The sequence below is a fragment of the Bufo bufo genome, chromosome 4 (assembly GCF_905171765.1).
Source record: "Bufo bufo chromosome 4, aBufBuf1.1, whole genome shotgun sequence".
NCBI lineage: Eukaryota > Metazoa > Chordata > Amphibia > Anura > Bufonidae > Bufo > Bufo bufo.
Genome location: NC_053392.1, coordinates 585033991 through 585052771, shown reverse-complemented (window position 1 = coordinate 585052771; position 18781 = coordinate 585033991). Strand labels below are relative to the sequence as shown.

General features: G+C 40.6%; 1 protein-coding gene across 3 annotated transcripts in view; it reads right to left on the bottom strand.

Moving 5' to 3' along the window:
- Nucleotides 1–14994, bottom strand: part of PROX1 (prospero homeobox 1) — a 79575-nt gene extending 64581 nt beyond the window's left edge. Inside the window, exons 1-2 of one of the 3 annotated variants that reach the window (XM_040430421.1) lie at nucleotides 12779–14994; nucleotides 5412–7200 (exon numbers count right to left, since the gene is read on the bottom strand). In XM_040430421.1, coding sequence (XP_040286355.1) covers nucleotides 5412–7133 — 1722 coding nt within the window. In that variant the 5' untranslated portion in view covers nucleotides 7134–7200; nucleotides 12779–14994. The remainder of the gene's footprint in view (nucleotides 1–5411; nucleotides 7201–12778) is intronic. The other 2 variants (XM_040430423.1, XM_040430422.1) reach the window with 2 other exon arrangements.
- Between the last annotated feature and the right edge of the window lie 3787 nt (nucleotides 14995–18781).

The window sequence follows — 18781 nt, the reverse complement described above, 5'->3', positions numbered from 1 at the left end:
CCGGTACAAGGGAACTTTATATAGTGCTAACAAATCACTACCTGCGTCCTGAGAACACAAACATGGCATCCTTTTTTTCTGCAATAATTAACCTCCTGAAGACGATGAGAGTCATCTGTGGACTTGACTCATACTTCCTCTATAGCAGCGTAGGATTTTATTCTCCTTTTTTTGAGGAAAGCTGCTTGACGCTGCCTACGTCGGGCACACGACTCTCGCCAGCCTACCTACTGAGCACAACGGCTCTGTGCTTCCTTCTGTTAGGGGGTTTATGTAATATTAAGGATGGATGACAGAGACGCTGTCTAAATAGAGGCTGGAGAACACAGAGCCACTTCAGTGTGGGATCCAACCCCCGGAGGCGCTGGTATCTTCAGTGTATTGTCTCTCAATGGGTATTATTGGCATCGTAAGCTGCAAATCATCCTCGTGGGACGCTATACTTAGGTTTTCCAAATTTGTTCATGAGAAAGTGGAAAAAACATTAGCAAAAACTGTGACAACAATGGACGCCCCGCGTCCAAGAAGGATGGCTTCGTTGTCATTATTAGATCTATATGGAATGATTAAAAAGCCCCCTTTTTGTAATATTGTACGTGGACGCCACTGGCATCTATGTATAAACCCAATGCTAGGGATCATTTCGAAGAAACAACCCTTAGGGTGCATCCACAAAGGACATAATTTGCAATGGAAATATCAATGACAAATCCACGGTAAGGGGGGGAAATTCGCAGCATAAACTGACATGCTGCGGAGGTAAAATCCTTACTGCCGGTCAACTTATGCTGTGGAATTTTTTTTCATGGCGCGTGGGTAAGGCCCCTTTCACACGGGCGAGAATTCTGTGCGGGTGCAATCCGTGAGGTGAACGCATTGCACCCCCACTGAATCCGGTCCCATTCACTTCAATGGGGCTGTTCAGATGAGCGGTGATTTTCACGCATCACTTGTGTGACAATCGCAGCATGTTCTATATTCTGTGTTTTTCACGCATGGTTGCTAGGAGATGATGTTAGTAAATTGATAAAAGTCAATTTACTGTATTATTTTCCCTTATAACATGGTTATAAAGAAAAATAATAGCATTCTTAATACAGAATGCTTTCTAAAATGTTGCTTGAGGGGTTAAAAAATAGAATAAAAATTAACTCACCTCATCCACTTGTTTGCGCAGGACCTGCGCTGACGTCACCACGCTCGCCACGTGGTGAGCGCGATTACGTCATCAAAGGTCCTTTTGCAGGTCCTGAAAGAAGAAGTAGATAGAAAACGATGCCGGCTGCACGAACAAGTGAATGAGGTGAGTTAATTTATTTATTTATTTTTTAACCCCTCAAGCAACATTTTAGTAAGCATGCTATTATTTTCCTTTATAACCATGTTATAAGGGAAAATAATAAAATCTACAGAACACCGAACCCAAACCCGAACATCAGTTAAGAAGTCCGGGTTCGGGTCTGGGTACCAAATTCATTTTTTTCTCACGCGCGTGCAAAAGGCATTGCACTCGCGTGGAAAAAACTTAAGATCGGAACGCAATCGCAGTCAAAACTGACTGCAATTGCGTGCATACTCGAGCGGTTTTCTCGCAATGCACACGCGACGCATCCGGAGCAAATCTGGACGCCCGTGTGAAAGAGGCCTAAGATTCCTTAAAATCTCATCCACATTGCTGGGACTCTAAAACACTGCAGATTTGCCACACATGAAAACCCACTGCATTTCAGTCCCGTGTGGACGTATCCTAAGTATTATTCTCAGATACCTGGATCAGGTCCTGTCTTGAGACGGTGCTGAATTTAGAATGGGACTTCTGCTTGGTCAGCGCTCCCTAGAGACATCTGCTTTTAATACAGTTTCTTAAGGCCAAAGCCAGAAGTGGATCCAGCATGAAGAAGCATAAGTCCTTCCTCTATATTTCTTATTTCTTTCGAATCCACCCCAAGTGTATAAACCCTAATTAGGTGGTTTTCTGCTCCAGCAATGGTGGGTTTTTCTCCACGACTGGGACCAAAATTGTCTTGCTCTCGGGAACAGTGGTGATCCCAGTGGTGCGATACCATCGGCCACATGTCCTACTGATACTATGAGAAACCCCTGTAAATATTAGGATATTGCCTTACATGAAATCCTAATGACTTCTATTTGGTATGCTATGAATCCCTGCACTAGGCATGACAAAGTCTATCAGTTTTGCTCCAGCTAATTTGGCGAAGGAAAGTAAATTGGGGGCTTATACTGGTCCTAATGCATTTCCCAAATATTGCATCTTAAAGAAAACCATGGACGGGCACATTTATTGACACAGGCAGTTTTTTAGCACATGCACCATATGAATAACTTAGCTGGATGCCTTTTTTTTACATGCGTTCCTTATGGCTAACAGTTTCTAGTTTGGGTTGTGGTCTAATTTGTGGCAAATGTTCACCAATCATTATCTGTGCCAAAAAGCTGACAAACTACCATGTCTTGTGCAGACCGGTCGTGCACTGAAGATGAGTTTTGAAAGGAGCAGTTCTTTGCCCCAAAGTAGCATTTTTGACAAACCTAAAGTAACTGCACCATTTTGGTCAATAAAAACCCTAAAGAAATGGCAGAAACTTTTTATACATCTGCCCCCTTGTGACCTCTTTGGGCTCAAGCATTTTTAGAAGAGTTTATACAGGACTTATGGCGTAATTCTTGAATTTATTTCCACTTTTGTCTGGCCGACCATACTGAGCCTTCAGTCGACAGCTTCCACACATAGCTGCTTCATCTTGCCAACATCACTGGCTTTGAAGAAAGGAGAATTTGCTAATAAAATGACCATTATGCCAGGTATAAACCAGTTATCTTTGAGCTTGTGGTGCAGTGAATGAGTCCAGCCATTGACTGAGGACACATAACGGCCAGACACTCAAAAAAGAAGCCTAAAGGCAGATGCACGGTGGAGTACGTCCGCTGTACAAGACCCTACATATGACGTGTAACAGCATTAGAACAATATGTATCACACCTCCATACACTCATGAACCCTCGTTATCTAACAATCTGTCTCGAAAAAGAATGAATCTTCGGAAATAATAAAGAAATGTTCTCTACGTCTTTCGCTAGTTGGGTTTTTGCAGTTATTTCACCCTCCTCCTCATTCTATTCAGTGACATGCAGAAACTATCGGTATGCAAGGTTATCATTAAATGATGACATCAAATTCCATACTGATACAAATCTAACCTCAAGTGTTAAGGCTCTGAATAAAAAATATAATCCTTCTTTAAGTATACAATATAATATTAAAAATCTATGTGTGGGGGGAATGATCACGCCTGCACTTGATAATTCTGGCTTCAGAAAGTCTCACAATCTATACTTTGCGGCTTTTTGGGGTCCCCTGCACCAAATTTTTTACATTTTTACACCACTCGCTCCAGTTTTGACAACTGGGTGGTAAAGTAGGCTTAGTTAGCTTCACTCCAGATTTATTACTGAGAATTCTTTAAAAAGTTGCAGAAAATGTTACAAACTCCAGTGCAAGGGCGGAGTAGGAAAACTGGAGTAACATTTCTAGACAGAAGCGTTAGGCTTAAAAAAAAAATTTAAATCACCATTTGGCATTTAATAAATTTGGTGCAGAGTACTCCAACGCAGATTACTGCAAAACTGACCTAAAATATAACCTTTATGCTAAATTCTCCCCCTTGAGAGTAAAAATAATGAAGTCGAAATGACGGATGATGCCATATATTTAGGTAGTCATATATTTCAAATATTTTATACACACGTCTCATGAAGTCTTATGTCTGGTGTACAGTATATGTTAAGTTTCTCTTAACAGATTATGGAGAGTTTGGCTGCAGACAGAGAAAGTATCTCTTAGCTTGTACTGTATATGAGATCAGGGTGTCCACCGATCTGTATGTATGCCCTGGGTCCATATACACCTCTATGGGGATGACTCTGCTAACCATGACAAGGATATGTAATAAATACTACAGTAAATGTAAAGTATATTTGGGGCTTATTAAACTGGGATAAAATATCAGACCCCTTCATATATGTTTGTTCTTATATATTATGCCCTGTACTTTTACACATATACAGCATGTGCTAGATATTACTATGAATCAGGTTTATATTTGAGGTACCCATTATAGCGGTATTAATGAAGCTTGGTACCTTAACAATGTATTATCCCAATATATATATATATATATTGGGGAAGATTTATCAAACTGGTGTAAAGTAGAACTGGCTTCGTTGCTGATAGCAACCAATCAGATTCCACCTTTTATTTTTCACAGCTCCTTTGTAAAATGAAAGGTGGAATCTGATTGGTTGCTAGGGGCAACTAGGCCAGTTCTACTTTACACCAGTTTGATAAGTCTCCCCCATTGTCTTTGACCATCACATAACTTTTTTACACCTATGTTCCTATTTACATTATCATTTTATAAATTAAAAGTTTAAGAAATTAAATTATCTGCATGAAATGTTATAAAATAAAAAACATCACTTGGTTAAATCCCCCACCACTGCAGCAACGATGCTCCCATTGGTCCCCACCAGAAATTGGTAATCTTTTATTTATTTTCCTGCCCTGATGATGTGCCCTACTGCATCCAATCACTGGCCTCAGGGGTGATTTTATCACCAGTGACTGGCTGCAGCGGTCACATGAACATACGGGACATCATAGGTGTAGGAAAATAAGTAAAGGTCGGCAGGAGACAGCTCTGAAGCAGCGGAGGATTGTTTATTCATTTCCTAATATTTCATGAAGTTAGTTTAATTTCTTTAGGGTACTTTCACACTTGCGGCAGAGGATTCCGGCAGGCAGTTCCGTCGCCGGAACTGACCGCCGGATCCGGCAATCCGGACGCAAATTGATGGCATTTGTCAGACGGATCCGGATGCGGATCCGTCTGACAAATGCATTGAAATACCGGATCCATCTCTCCAGTGTAATCTGTAAAAACGGATCCGGTATTAATTTTTTTTTGCATTTTTAAAGGTCTGCGCATGCGCAGACTGAAAAGCCAGTTCCGTTTTGAACACTTAATGCCGGCACTAATACACTTCAATGTAAATTAATGCCGGATCCGGCATTCCCAAGTGTTCAGTATTTTTGGCCGAAGATAAAACCTGCGGTATTTTCTCCGTCCAAAAAACTTAAAAGGGACTGAACTGATGCATCCTGAACGGATTACTCTCCATTCAGAATGAATGGGGATAAAACTGATCAGTTTTTTTCCGGTATTGAGCCCCTGTGACGGAGCTCAATACCGGAAAACAAAAACGCTAGTGTGAAAGTACCCTAAGCTCTCGCATTCTAAGCCAAAATATAAAGGATATTGCGCTAAAAAGTCTAAAAATGAAACAAGTTAAAATCTCTATAACCTTCTTAGAAAATTCTTTAAAAAGGATATTGCACTTCCAGAGTAAGGTGAAATGTCAGACATATCTTGCAGGTCTCCACACTCTGATTTGATGAAAGACAGCGACAGGCCTTCCGTTGAGCTTGGTGGGTGGGCTGGAGAGCATGGATGATGGTTCATATGGTGGGATGACATCTTGGTCCTTAAACTGGTGGTCTCTCTAGTCAAGTCTAGGGATTCTGGGGATGATCTGTCTTTTGATTGAAAGGCTGATGAAGGGGCACCCAATGGGTTTTGAAATGGGTATGCCATGAGTGGAAGAGGGAATGGGTGACGAAAAGAAGAGGAGGAAAAGCTGGCAGCTGCAGAGAGAGGAGACTGATGTAGTGAAGGATGGTGGCTAGGTGGAGGTCCAGGGGCAGGCTGGTCATTAGAATTTTTTCGTACAACTAGGGGCAGTGCTTCAGTTTGGTCTGTGGAGCTAGGCAACTGAACGCCACCAAATGCGTCCAAGGGATTTGGAATGATGACATCGCCAAAGCACTGCAGACGCTGGTTGGTGGTGTGGAAATTATGGTTTTCTCCATTGATTGCAAATCTTGCCTGAGGAATCTGAAGGGGTGGGAAGACCTGAGGAAGTTGACGTATGGGTTTAGCAGAAAAGACCTTTACCACCGTGTCCACGACCTGGGACATGGCAGTATTCAGTTCTTGCTTCAGTGTTTCTGCCAGATGTTTGCCTTCTGGGTGGAAAATGCTATGTAAATGATCTTTGTCTTTAGGTCCTTCTCTTTTTTGTTGATTACCTGGTGCCATGTCGTGCTCCCTGATAAGGGCTCGTGCACGGTCAATGAACTGTCCGGGATCTAAATCAAACATTTCATTGTCAGACCTGCCCACAGAATCCCTGGCTCTACCATGTACCATTTCAGAGTGCATACTGTCTTCGGAGAAGTTGCCATCTTCATTATTCTCAGAATCAGTGCTATCATAGATCTGGTAGAACTTTTCCTGCAGCTGGCGCAGCTGTTTCTGCATGTCCTCCAGCTGCTGTTTCAGCTGTCTGCGCTCCTCTCGCTTCTGCTCTTTCCTAGCTGAAACCAGCTGCTGGAAACTCTGCTGCTGCTGCTGCGGCAGTTTTTGCTTGCGCTTGTTCTCTCTATAGCTTTCTCGGGGACTTATGGACCGGGGGGCTCCCTCTCTTTCATTTTCATTGCCCCTCATTGACACATTTGGGGAATGGCTCATACCTCTGATTATATTTTCAACCCGGGCACGCTTTGCTCTCAGGTGTTCATCACACAACCGATCTAATTCAAACTCTCTCATCGAAGGCCTGCCAAAAGGGGAAAGACACTCTTGGGGGCTGTCTCTTGAAGAGTTGCTGCACACATCCTCCTGATGTATCTCTGAGCCTGTGCTGGAGAGCCCACTGGCTTGGAAACTGGGCTCTGTGCCACCATTTTTGTTCATGTTATTTTTCAACAGCTGGGAAATGATGGTTGCTCCTGGAAAAGGCATCATTGCATCTTCATAGGAGTTCGCCCTCTTTAGCAGCTTGCGGAGTACATTCGACTTTTCCCCATCTGCATGCTGCACCACTGAATACTCAACATCCTGGTCTCCACCTTGGGGATTCATGGCACTGAAAAATGATGCTCTTGCTTTAGCAAAAAATGCAGATGCTGTCCCTACAGTCCTTTTCACTCCAATGTCAACTCTTCTTCTCTTGGTCTGCCTGCTTAAGAGGGCTGCGCTGTCATGGTCAGGCATCACTGGAGTGTTATTGTGCCATCTTCAAAAGCTTGTCAGCTGGGCACAGCTCGAGAATCCTGGGACCCTGGCCAACAGAACAAAAGGACTGATGAATCATTTTCTTTAAATTTCTCCAAATTTCCTGACCTCAATCCTGAATAAAATGCAAAATGCATAGGCTGTGGGATTTATGGCACATTACAATTATTGCAATTTATTATGCACTCTGCTTAAAATGAAACATTTTTAAATATTTCTGCCTCAATGGTTTAAGATGGATTAAGATTTAAGAAAAAAATAAAAAAAATACACGAACACAAAATAAAAAACTGCTTAGGCACTAGTAATATGATTCTTGAACACAAAACTGCTTAAATAGATACAGTTTTATCTCCTAAAGAAAGAGTAGTTTATAGCAATCCGGCCACAGATAACCAATTGATTACATTTAGATATTACAAAGGAAGATGGAGGAGAAGATGTAAGCCGTTTAGTAAGATAGAAATAACTAGAGATGCACAACGCATTTCAGTGTCCAAAGCACTAAAGATATTGAAGGATTTAGATATTTCATTTCCGTAAAAAGTATACTTGAGGCCACCGAGCCGTTTACGACATATTGGTGCCTAAGCATTTGTTTCACTGTAAAATTTAAGCATAATCGAAGGACACTGTTCATAGAAATTAGAAATGAAAAAAATTCTACTTCTGATTTAAACTTCTTTGAAATTTTAACTTTGTGCGGCTTCAAAATCCTCAAACACTGTTAAAATGTTATTCTTTATCAGCCTCTAGTGTAATAATGAACCAGTACACACATAATGCACAAGCAAGTAGTATATTGAGAATGACTGCAAAGATAGCATTGCCCATTCACAGCTATGTATTAGCATTAGTGTTAACTGCGTATATTTCCTGTTGTTAATGTAAAACATCTTTATAGTCTCTAGACCTTGTGCATAGGTTTATGGGAAACACGATTCCTCTCTCATTCCCAAATTGTGCTACAGATGCCAAGTGACATCATATTTGTCCATCATTTTGTTAAAAGACCGCATAATTCCTGGATATTGCAGAAAAATACACGCAGGACAATGACACAGACATAGTTGTGAGAAAGGAAGATGTTCTTACTTCTTCAGTCATGCTTTCCTTTGGAATAAAGTTGAAGAAAGATAACACACAATGTGGAGCACAAGACTCAACTAAAGTAACTTGAGACTGATGAACTTGTGACGTTGCACTAGCAGACATCCTTGACTGTTTTCATCCTCTCTGTCTAGCTCTTACCTGAGATATAAAATTGTGCTTAGCAAAAAAAAATTTTTTATTAAACAATTTTTTGCATCGCGCATTTATCTAATATTAAACTATGCATTTGCTTAACAGAGCAGATCTTAGCAATTATAGGGTATATTGCCAAAGGCAGCCTGCAGACTTTTTGGAATTGGTCCCATCTCTTTCGGTTCACCTGTAAAAACATCTACGTGCTCACTAGGACTACATCTGTGGCTAGTTTTAAAGGATGACTATTCATGCAAATAAGCATAATTTAAGCATGACAAAACCATCAAGATCAAGACAGTCGTCAGCAAGGGCCTACGAAATATGGTTCAAATGCAGGTAGAATTGAAATAAACTAATGGGGGTTGTAGTAGCCCTGTAGTTTGCTAACAAAACTATTTGTGTATTGTACACGCAGAGTATATCAACTGGGATGTTAATCTGGGTCGAAAGATAAATCGTTATGAAAGAGATAACTGGAAACGGGATTAGGTAAACCTGCATTTCCGAGTAAAGGTGGTCTCTGTGAAGAAAGGCCTAAGCTTAAATCTGTACAGATACCATGTGTATACTAATATATATATATATATATATATATATATATATGTATAGTGAGAGACAGAGAGCGAGAGTCAGAGAGAGAGAGAGAGAGAGAGAGAGAGAGTGAGAGTGAGAGAGAAAGCGAGAGAATTCATTTATTCATTAAAAAGTTGACTCTCTTAAATGTGTCTTATATGTGTCTGTATTCTGAAATATTATGGAAATTACTATCCCCACTGATATGTTATAAATGAGCACTAGTAGCTATATATATATATATATACACACAACATATAACATATGTGTTCAACTTTGTACTGTATGTCTCATGCCATACTAACACACAATATTGGCAAGTGACCATGATATTCAATTTGCTTAGACTAACCCAGGTTGGAAAAAAAAGATGAAAGCAATAATTAATAAAAGTGTTTAAATGGGTGAGATGGTTTAACTGCTTGTTTTGTTCAGGTTTTACAGCTGCTGGCCAGAGATAAATTGTACCGTTTTAACTACTTGTCATTTGTCAGTGTCTCTTGAAAAATGTTAATTTTGATACCAACCAAATCTGTTAAATTAAGACAATCAAAGAAGCCAAAATACTGTTATCAAGCTTCTAAATGACAAATGATTGCGTTGTCATTAGAGTTTACGCAGAATATTTGTCAACTTCTTTTTTTAGTTTCTATTTATTTTATTTTTTTGTGGTGTCCACATTATTGTCCTGGTATTTTGTAAATCACTGGATGCAAAGTTTTATAAAGGTAATATAAAGAGTGACAAAAAAGCTAAAATACATCACTATAGGGGATGTCTTATTCATAAATGCTAACCATGGTTTAATAGGAGTAAACATTATGAAAATAATTCAAATTTTGCATATTTTTAAAAATAGTTTTTTCAAGTAAAAAAAAAAACTGAGTTGCTGAACAGTAGTTTGCGAACTTTCGTATTCCAGGCAATTGTCATTATAACACAAGCCGTGGAATGAAAATGGATTTAGCATATTTAACAGGGGTTAAAATGATTAATTCCTGCACCTTTTGGCGGTACAGTATTTTTGGTGTACCTTTATATAACAAGGTGGAATAGTTATGTATCAGATTCAACAGGTAATTTTTCCAATATTTTGCTGTCTACACACTGGATCTGGTCTAGCTGAAATACTAGATAGATAGATAGATAGATAGATAGATAGATAGATATTAGATAGATATGTGTGTGTGTATATATATATATATATATATATATATATGTGTGTGTAACTTTATATTTCTGCTGATTATTACATATATTTGTCACCTAATAAGAAGGTAGACGCTCATTTACGATAAGACTCAGTTGTGCTATATCTAATGTGTTTCAGGTTTCACTTCCACATTGAAACTTTTCAGAATGCTGCAGAATTTTATTAACTTCAAAAAGTGGCGTTAAAAAAATATAATTTTTTTTTTTTTCCTTTTAGTGCATGGCAGCTAAATTCTGGTCATCCCAGTGATACGTTATAGGGCATGACAGCTATGGCAAAATTCAGCGGGACTGGGAAATGATCATTTCATAATTTTGGTTAAGACGTTGTGTGTGTCTGTACATCAAATATCTGGGAGCAAAAAAGGATCAATGCTCTTTTCACAAACCGGAGCAGTAAAGTAAATTTCGCCTTAAGTTAGATAAACTTTGTAAGGCCAGAATAGCTGGTGGATCCTATACTACATTTGGAGGTTCCCACACTTTGTTAATACGGGCACTCCCATGTACGGGCAGAAGTGCACAGGGGTGGAAAAAATACGTCTTATTAGGTCGCCAAGGGCAGAAAAGGGTTACTTCCCAGAAACTTCTACCATCTAGTGTCATGTGGAATATAGAGCGGCCATAAAATGAACTGTATGCCTATTCTGTTTCATGATATTTTACACCTTTATATCTAAAGTTCCTCCATGGATGATTAATAAAAAGCAGAAGTATTAAATGTACAAAAGGACATAGAAGTAAAAGGTGGAACTGACACAGATAAGCTGCTGCTATTTCAGGGGATGGAATACAGCAAACATTTAAAGGTAGACTTAGAAAACATGACAGTCCTCCTCCTTAGGTTCTGGACAGTCAGGGTCTTGGAGACACCATGTGCGGAGCTCAGCTATCTACACATGGATGTAAAGAAGGTTAATAAATGCTGCAAAAAGTATAAAACATAAGCACTAACCTAGACTAAAAGCAAAGTATCTGCTGTGTCAGCAAAGTGCATGATATCTTAATCATCTAACTATGGTACCCTAATAGCAAAGTAACAGACAGAGATATTTTGTGCTTAGTAATTACTGTAAAATAAACACTACAAATGGTACATCGACAATACGATACGAATTGGAAACAGTATAACAACCTGATAAAAAAGTAAAACAAATCAGCCAGATCTAAGGACATGTTAACACATCTAATTCATAGCGCCATATACAACTATGTAGTAATCGGATACAATCGCCTTGGGTCAACGTAAACTTTCTGCGACAAAGCTACTTTTCACACGACAGCAGAACATATGGCTTGATTTTTTAGAAACGTGCAATTGATAGAAAACAACATTTTCCTTCCATCAGCCGGACCATTAATAATGCAGCCCCAGTACTTAGTATGCAAATAAAGACTGACATGAAATATCTCACCAAGTCTAATTTGAAAGTCCCTGAAGTCCTCAGTTCTCCTTATCTCGCGACCATAAATTCATAAACCACTCAACAATAATAGTTGCCTGGTAAGACTCTGCTGAACGAAAACTTGCACCTGTCTCTCTTGACACAGCGCACCTGTCTTGTGTTGCCCATGCGCATTTTGTTATGGTTTTACAATAGCTTTCCAGACAGAGAAGAGAGAGAGAGAAGGAGGGGAGGGGGTCAAAAAAAGGCAAAAAAAAAAAACACTATCAAAGCAAATTAGTCATCAGCTGCCTTGAAGAGAATTTTATCCTCACTATGAAAACTATTTTTAAAGAGTGTGAGAAAATCAAATAAGTAGATAATACTGGAATACATGGGCATACAAGAAGAGAGGGGGCGCACAGACACACACATGGGAGATGACAAGTGATGGTGAAGAAGCGTTGTGCATGCAAGCTAAACTTCCTACAAGAGAACAGTAGTAGTAAGACTTGAGATTCAGCACTGAGCAGTTCCCTACTAAAGCGCAGCATGTGCAACCTAGGACTGGAAAGCGCCCTCACTGGCAGCAGTTCTCTCGCTACAGAACGAACCAGAGCAGCTTTAAACATATGCTGTTCAGCCACAGCATCCCTAGACAATGCTATACACGTGAAATTCATTCTTGGAACAACCCCTGGCTTTTCCCAAGGACTTCAAAGCAGCTCCTTACCCTATGCGATGTCTGGAGGGGGGGGGGGGCTGCCCTGTAACGCAGGCCCCTGGTTTACCAGTGATGGCGATCGTCCCCGCTACCAAACAATTCACAAAGTGTAATTAATATACCAATGATGAATAACAAGCAGCTTTAGCAAACCTCAGCCTAAAAACCAGAATTATTTTTTTTCTTAATTTTAAACTGGACCAAGAAGAAAACTTAGAACGCAGCTTTAAATTTTAAGCGTTGACAAAAAAAAAAAAAAAAGGGGAAGTACAAGTCCGAATCTATGCAAATAACAAGCAAATCATACAGCACTATAAGAGATCGCTTTTGAACTTAGGAAACAAAGAACTGATGAGGCATATAGCATTGGAAATTACGTAAATATCATAAACAGAACACAGAAAAGAGAAAGCGTAAAACAAGTCTAGATACAATAAAATAGCCTTAAATACAAGAAGACAGAAGGCAAGAATTTCACTTACTCCAGTCACCTCCCCTGACGAGTGAATTTCTGTAAAGTTCCCATCCCTTGAAATTATTCAGATAGCAAAATCCTTAAGCATCTAGCGGTCAGAAGTTATTTTGGGATAAGCCGGTGGCAGAAGGGTTATATACTTACTCAGTGAAAGAGAGGAAAGTGATCCTGTGTGCCGGCGAAAAAAAGCAAGGAGCCTGGGCTATCTGCTGATGAATAGTACAATTTGACAAGGGAAGGAGAATGTTGGTGTGTGTCTGAATGACTAAAGGACAGGGTGTATGAGTACGTATGTGTGTGAGTGTGTGTGTGTGTGCGCGCGTGTGTGTGAATCTGACAGAGAACAAACAGGAGGCTGAGTGTGGAGAAGCAGGGAGCAGAGCGAGGAGAGATCTTTTGTGCTGCTCTCTCTCCTTTGGCTGGCTGTAATTGTATTAGTTCTGCAGGCACAGCTCAGCTGAGGCTCCGCGCTACAACAAGATTTACTTTAAGACACAGCTGGAGGAAACAGGAAGACTGAACGTCACATTCTGAGTGACGTAAGGGAGGGGGCGCACACCAATCAGGAGACAACTTCAGAAGCAAGGTGGGACAGTCAACTTGGAGAAGAAGAAAAAAAAAAAAAAGGGGAATTCAGATGGGGACAGAAGAGGAGGACGAGTCCAAGCCAAGCCAAGGGATTGTCGTTAATAAATCACGCTTTTATGATATCGCCTTAGCGAGTAGCTAAAGAGATGGCGATTATAATTTTTTTTTTTAAAGGCAAACTCGAGGACCAAACTTCATCAGGGGTTTGTGTGAATTCAAGTGTCGACGCTGCTTAAGTTGCACATTTGCAGTTTTGGTTGCCTTTTTGTTGGGTTGGGTGTAATGTTACCTCCATGGCAAATATCTAGACGATCCATTGCACTTACCTTCGCCGTAGATTTTCTGTTACAATCCGTAGACATCATGTACATTATACGACCGGTGTATTATCAGGATCATAGGTCTTTAGGGGACGTGTATTACAAGATAAACAACTACAACTATAGAAATTGTGTAACCATGAGATGGATCGTGCTCCACATTATCTATGAGCAAGGTGTGTGTTTAGTCCTAGAGCTTAAACTGGCAGATGTTATACCCCTAGATTATCTAGAGCACCGAGGTCTGCAGTGAATAACATATTGTCATCTGTCTCCCTTATCTCAGTAGCAGTTAGGAAGGTTTTTATAGTTTCTTTTTGTATGTTGCACTCGTATGCCATAGAGGGGGAGAGGTAAGGCAGTACTGTATATATAACGAGGCTGGTGAGCAACACTATGCTGTCATCTCTCCGGCCGCTCATTGCCTAACCACAATTGACATCGCACATTCTGCTTCACAGGACCCGGCAGACAGTGACTGCTCCTGATCTAGCAATTACTGCGTAATATCTGATATATTGAGTTACTGGAGGAATGTGAAGGAAAACCGTATAGAATGATGCTGATATGTAGAGTATGACAAGTGTCTTCTCTTGTATCAATGATACTGCTGTCGGGGGCTTTGAGTGAGAGAGGTTACACGGTAATCACAAGTCTGTGTTTCACGTCAGATATGTCAACGCTTAGACAGACGGCTGCGGCGTTTTATTGGAGAGAGGTCTGTAAAGGACTAGGATTTAATCCATGTCCAGGATATTCTTTAGTTTTAGTAGTTTTGGAAAGCTACGTTTTTAAAGCAAATAAAATCAAAGACTTGCACAAGCCATGACTGGCTTCTGTAGGACGTCGAGCAGAACGTCCAGCTATAGATGTGGTACGGAGAAATAATAAATTCTGTTTTTAGGACGTGGCTTGGTAACGTTTTCTTGGGCACCAATAGTCCCTTCTCTGCCGTATACTGTAAAAAGGTTTGCATTGCTTTTAATATCTAGTGATGTTACCTTGTTTGGTTTTACATACGTTTAGGTCATTTTGTGCCTTTGATGACCAAGGGACAGTTTAGATGAACCTCTTGGGTGAATATAGGAAAGCAATTTTTTGGCTGAATGTTCTTAGCAAAGGTTTCTTTGTATAATAATGTCATAAAGCCTCATACAACCTCCTAGGTGTAACAATACTTGGCATTCCCCAAGTTCTGAATAAAAATCGGTAAATAAAATATGTGACCGAGAAAAGGATCAACTGATCCCAATGTTATGTGTCTAGGAAATGTACATTGGCAAAGCTGTGGGACAACCAGTGATATTTTCCATGCAGTTATATCCATTAATTCAGGCGCTGTAGTCACGGGGAATAGCAAGGGAGGGCTGACAAAACAGTTTTGTCCACTTTATGTATAGGACTGTGAAAGGGTTAATGCTTCCTAGTAAATATTGTGAAACTGTCACATGACCCATTAACTCCTAATGGTATGGAAATGTGTGACTTTACCAATCACCATTACACAGAGTGAAGTCCTCCAGTTCACCCTTCAAATTAACCGCTGCCTTTCGAGCGGTCTTACTGTTTTCATTAAATCAGTGTCTGACATTACTAAATACAGTTCAAATCATCGAACCAATGACTCGCGACCAGGAAACTTTGGATTTCGGACGTCTGACAGTTACCACAGGAGAACACTCTTCCAGATCCTAATTCTGACCACAGTAGAAGATGAGTTTCTGAAGGAAAGCACAAACAAGTGTTAGCAGCTATAACGCTGATCTGGGACCTGACTACTGTGACAGGTAGAAGGCGCCTCTCTGAGGGCAGTGCCACAGCTCCAGCCTCAAAGGTTCTCTAATATCTATGTCATCCAATCACTGCGATCGGGTATTCAGATGGTATCATCTCACACTATTGGTGATACCGTTGGAGTAAATGGAAAAATTGAAACATAAAAGACCAACAAATTGTAGATCCAAAAGAGACGTTGAATGTAAAAGTAATTCCTGACTACTTTATTCTATAGTGTTACAGCCTGTGTCCAAATTATCTATTTATCTAATATCTATCTATATCCTATCTATCTATCTATCTATCTATCAAAAAGAGGAAAATGGCAGCACCAGACAACAGCGTACAAAATGAGGTGCAAGCCCAATGGGACTAGACAATAACCCACACATACAAAAATAGCAAAAAGGCAGCACTCTCTGGTAGCAAATTTAACAAAATTTACTCACCCATGTAGGATGCAACGTTCCGGCTCCAGTACTAGAGCCGAAACGTCGCGTCCTACATCGGTGAATAAATTTTGTTAAATTTGCTACCAGAGAGTGCTGCCTTTTTGCTATTTTTGTATCTATCTATCTATTCATTATCTATTTATCTATCTATCAATCTATGTCATATCTATCTTTCTAATTATCTATCTATCTATCTATCTATCTATCTATTATCTATCTTTCTAATTATCTATCTATCTATCTATCTATCTATCTATCTATTATCTAATGTCTATCTATCCATCTATAAATCTCACATCTATCTATGATAAATATTTACTTATCAGTTTCTTACTTTTCGAGCTCCTGTGGAAAAGGACCCATCAGAGCAGAGTTCAGTAGTTTTTTTACAATCCTCCCCTATATGACTTTCTGTCCTTAAGGCTACATGCACACGACCGTGGTGTGTTTTGCGGTCCGCAAATCGCGGATCCGCAAAACAAGGATGCGGAACGGCACGGACAGCCTTTAATATAACTGCCTATTCTTGTCCGCAAAGCGGACAGGTTAGGACGGGTTATATTTTTTTTGCGGGGCCATGGAACGGAGCAACGGAGTGCTGTCCGCATCTTTTGCGGCCCTATTGAAGTGAATGGGTCCGCATCCGAGCCGCCAAAACTGCGGATGTGGACCAAAACAACGACTGTGTGCATGAGGCCTTAGAAGCATTTCATCTTCTAACAGCTTGTCTAGTGACAGGAATATATACTATACTTCCAAACTAAAAGCTTCATTCGTGTAAAAATCTAGCAGGCCTGTTTGTCATGTTAGGCTACTTTCACACTCGTGTTTGGTGCGGATCCGCCATGGATCGGCAAAAACGGATCGGTTAAAATAATACAACCGCATGCATCCGTCATGAACGGATCCGTTTGTATTATTTGTAACATAGCCAAGACGGATCCGTCTTGAACACCATTGAAAGTTATTGGGAGAAGGATCCATATTCTATTGTGCCAGATTGTGTCAGAGAAAACAGATCCGTCCCCATTGACTTACATTGTGTGCCAGGACGGATCCGTTTGGCTCCGCTTCGTCAGACGGACACCAAAACGCTGCAAGCAGCGTTTTGGTGTCCGCCTCCAGAGCGGAATGGAGACTGAACGGAGGCAAACTGATGCATTCTGAACGGAGCCTTATCCATTCAGAATGCATTAGGGAAAAACTGATGCGTTTTGGACCGCTTGTGAGAGCCCTGAACGGATCTCACAAACGGAAACCAAAACGCCAGTGTGAAAGTAGCCTTAGTGATGTGGCAGAGAACTGTACGAAAAAAAGCCACATCAAAAACTGCACGGTCAAAGTCTTGCTTGCTGTGGACAACTACTAATTCCATATGCTGAGAGAAGAATACTGCCAGAACACACAGACTCCCCATGACATCTATATGAGCAGAGCAGCTGAAAACACCTTGACATCAGCCCCATCCCAGAATGCTGGCCCATATGGGGCGGATATGCTGAAGACTTTCCACAGTGGACCTGCCTTTGGACAATCTATAGTGCAATACGGTAGCAGCAAAGTGAAAGAGATTTTACAAAAAACTCAATTCACAACAAAATAGGCCCATAACATGACTGCAAAGAAAACTTTAAGGCTACACGCACACAACATGTGATGTACATTTTTTTAACAGCCATCACACGTCTGTTTTAAGACCAATGGTAGTCTATGGGGTTATTCACACAGCAGTTTTTTTTTGACTGTCAGTAAAAACAGACGTAAAAAAATAGAACATGCTCTATCTTGTCCCTTTTTCACAGACTGCCCCCATACAATCGAATGGGTCAATATTTAACGTCCGTTTCTCAGAAAGGCATCAGTGAAATAAACGTCCGTTAAAAATGTCAGTTTTTAGCTGACTTTATTTTCACTGTCATGTGCATGTAGCCTAAAACCGCAGCATGTCTGTTTAGGTGGTTTTCACTGTTTTCAACACAGAAAGTAAAATCTGCGCAATCCTGCAACATCTTACAGTACTAAATGACCGCACGGTACGGATTTTGCTGCTGCATAAAATCTACAGAGTATACGTCCTCTCATGATGTATCCCTAAAATAATTGTCCTAAAACAGCCCAGTTTACCTTTATGCCAATCAGGGGCGGACTGGCCATAGACCCTACAGGGAAATTTCCCAGTGGGCTGATGACCAAGGGGCCACCCAAGGCCTCCTCATCACCGCCAGCCAGGTACATAAAGATCTGATGTTCTCAGAGTAAATGAATGTAGGAGCATCAGGCACTTATGGACCTGTCCGGCAGCCGCAAGGCCCTCCTGAATTCAACTGTACTGCCATTCTCAGGATGATGATACAGTTTCATACTGTGGTGTGGACGGCAGTATTTTTCTGCTGCACTTTTGTGGTATTTAGTTCTGCAGGGGCGGTACTTAGTTCTGCAGGGGCGGTATTTAGTTATGCACTACAGTATTGCTGGCCCCGCCTACTTCTGCTGTCTTCGCCTCCATGTGTTGTCCCTGCCTACTTATGTTGCCCCGGCTTCTGTCAGTCTGAACCCACCTACAACATGCCAGCTCACCTCCTAGACAGGAACAGATATATATGGGACCACCAGGACCAGATGAAAACCAGTCCAAATAACCTCTCTGTAGAGGTACAGAGTGGCCCACGAAAATGGAGCCAAAGTCCAATAATCCGTTTTAGTTGTCCATTGCAACCAATCAGAGCTCAGCTTTCAGTTTAAAAAAAACTTTGTGGCCAAACAGATAAATAGGAATACAGTCTTATATATGGATTTATCAGTGAATATATTTCATGTCCTGGGTAGTAAACTTCCTACACCAAAACTAGTACAAACTATGCAATTTGATTTTAG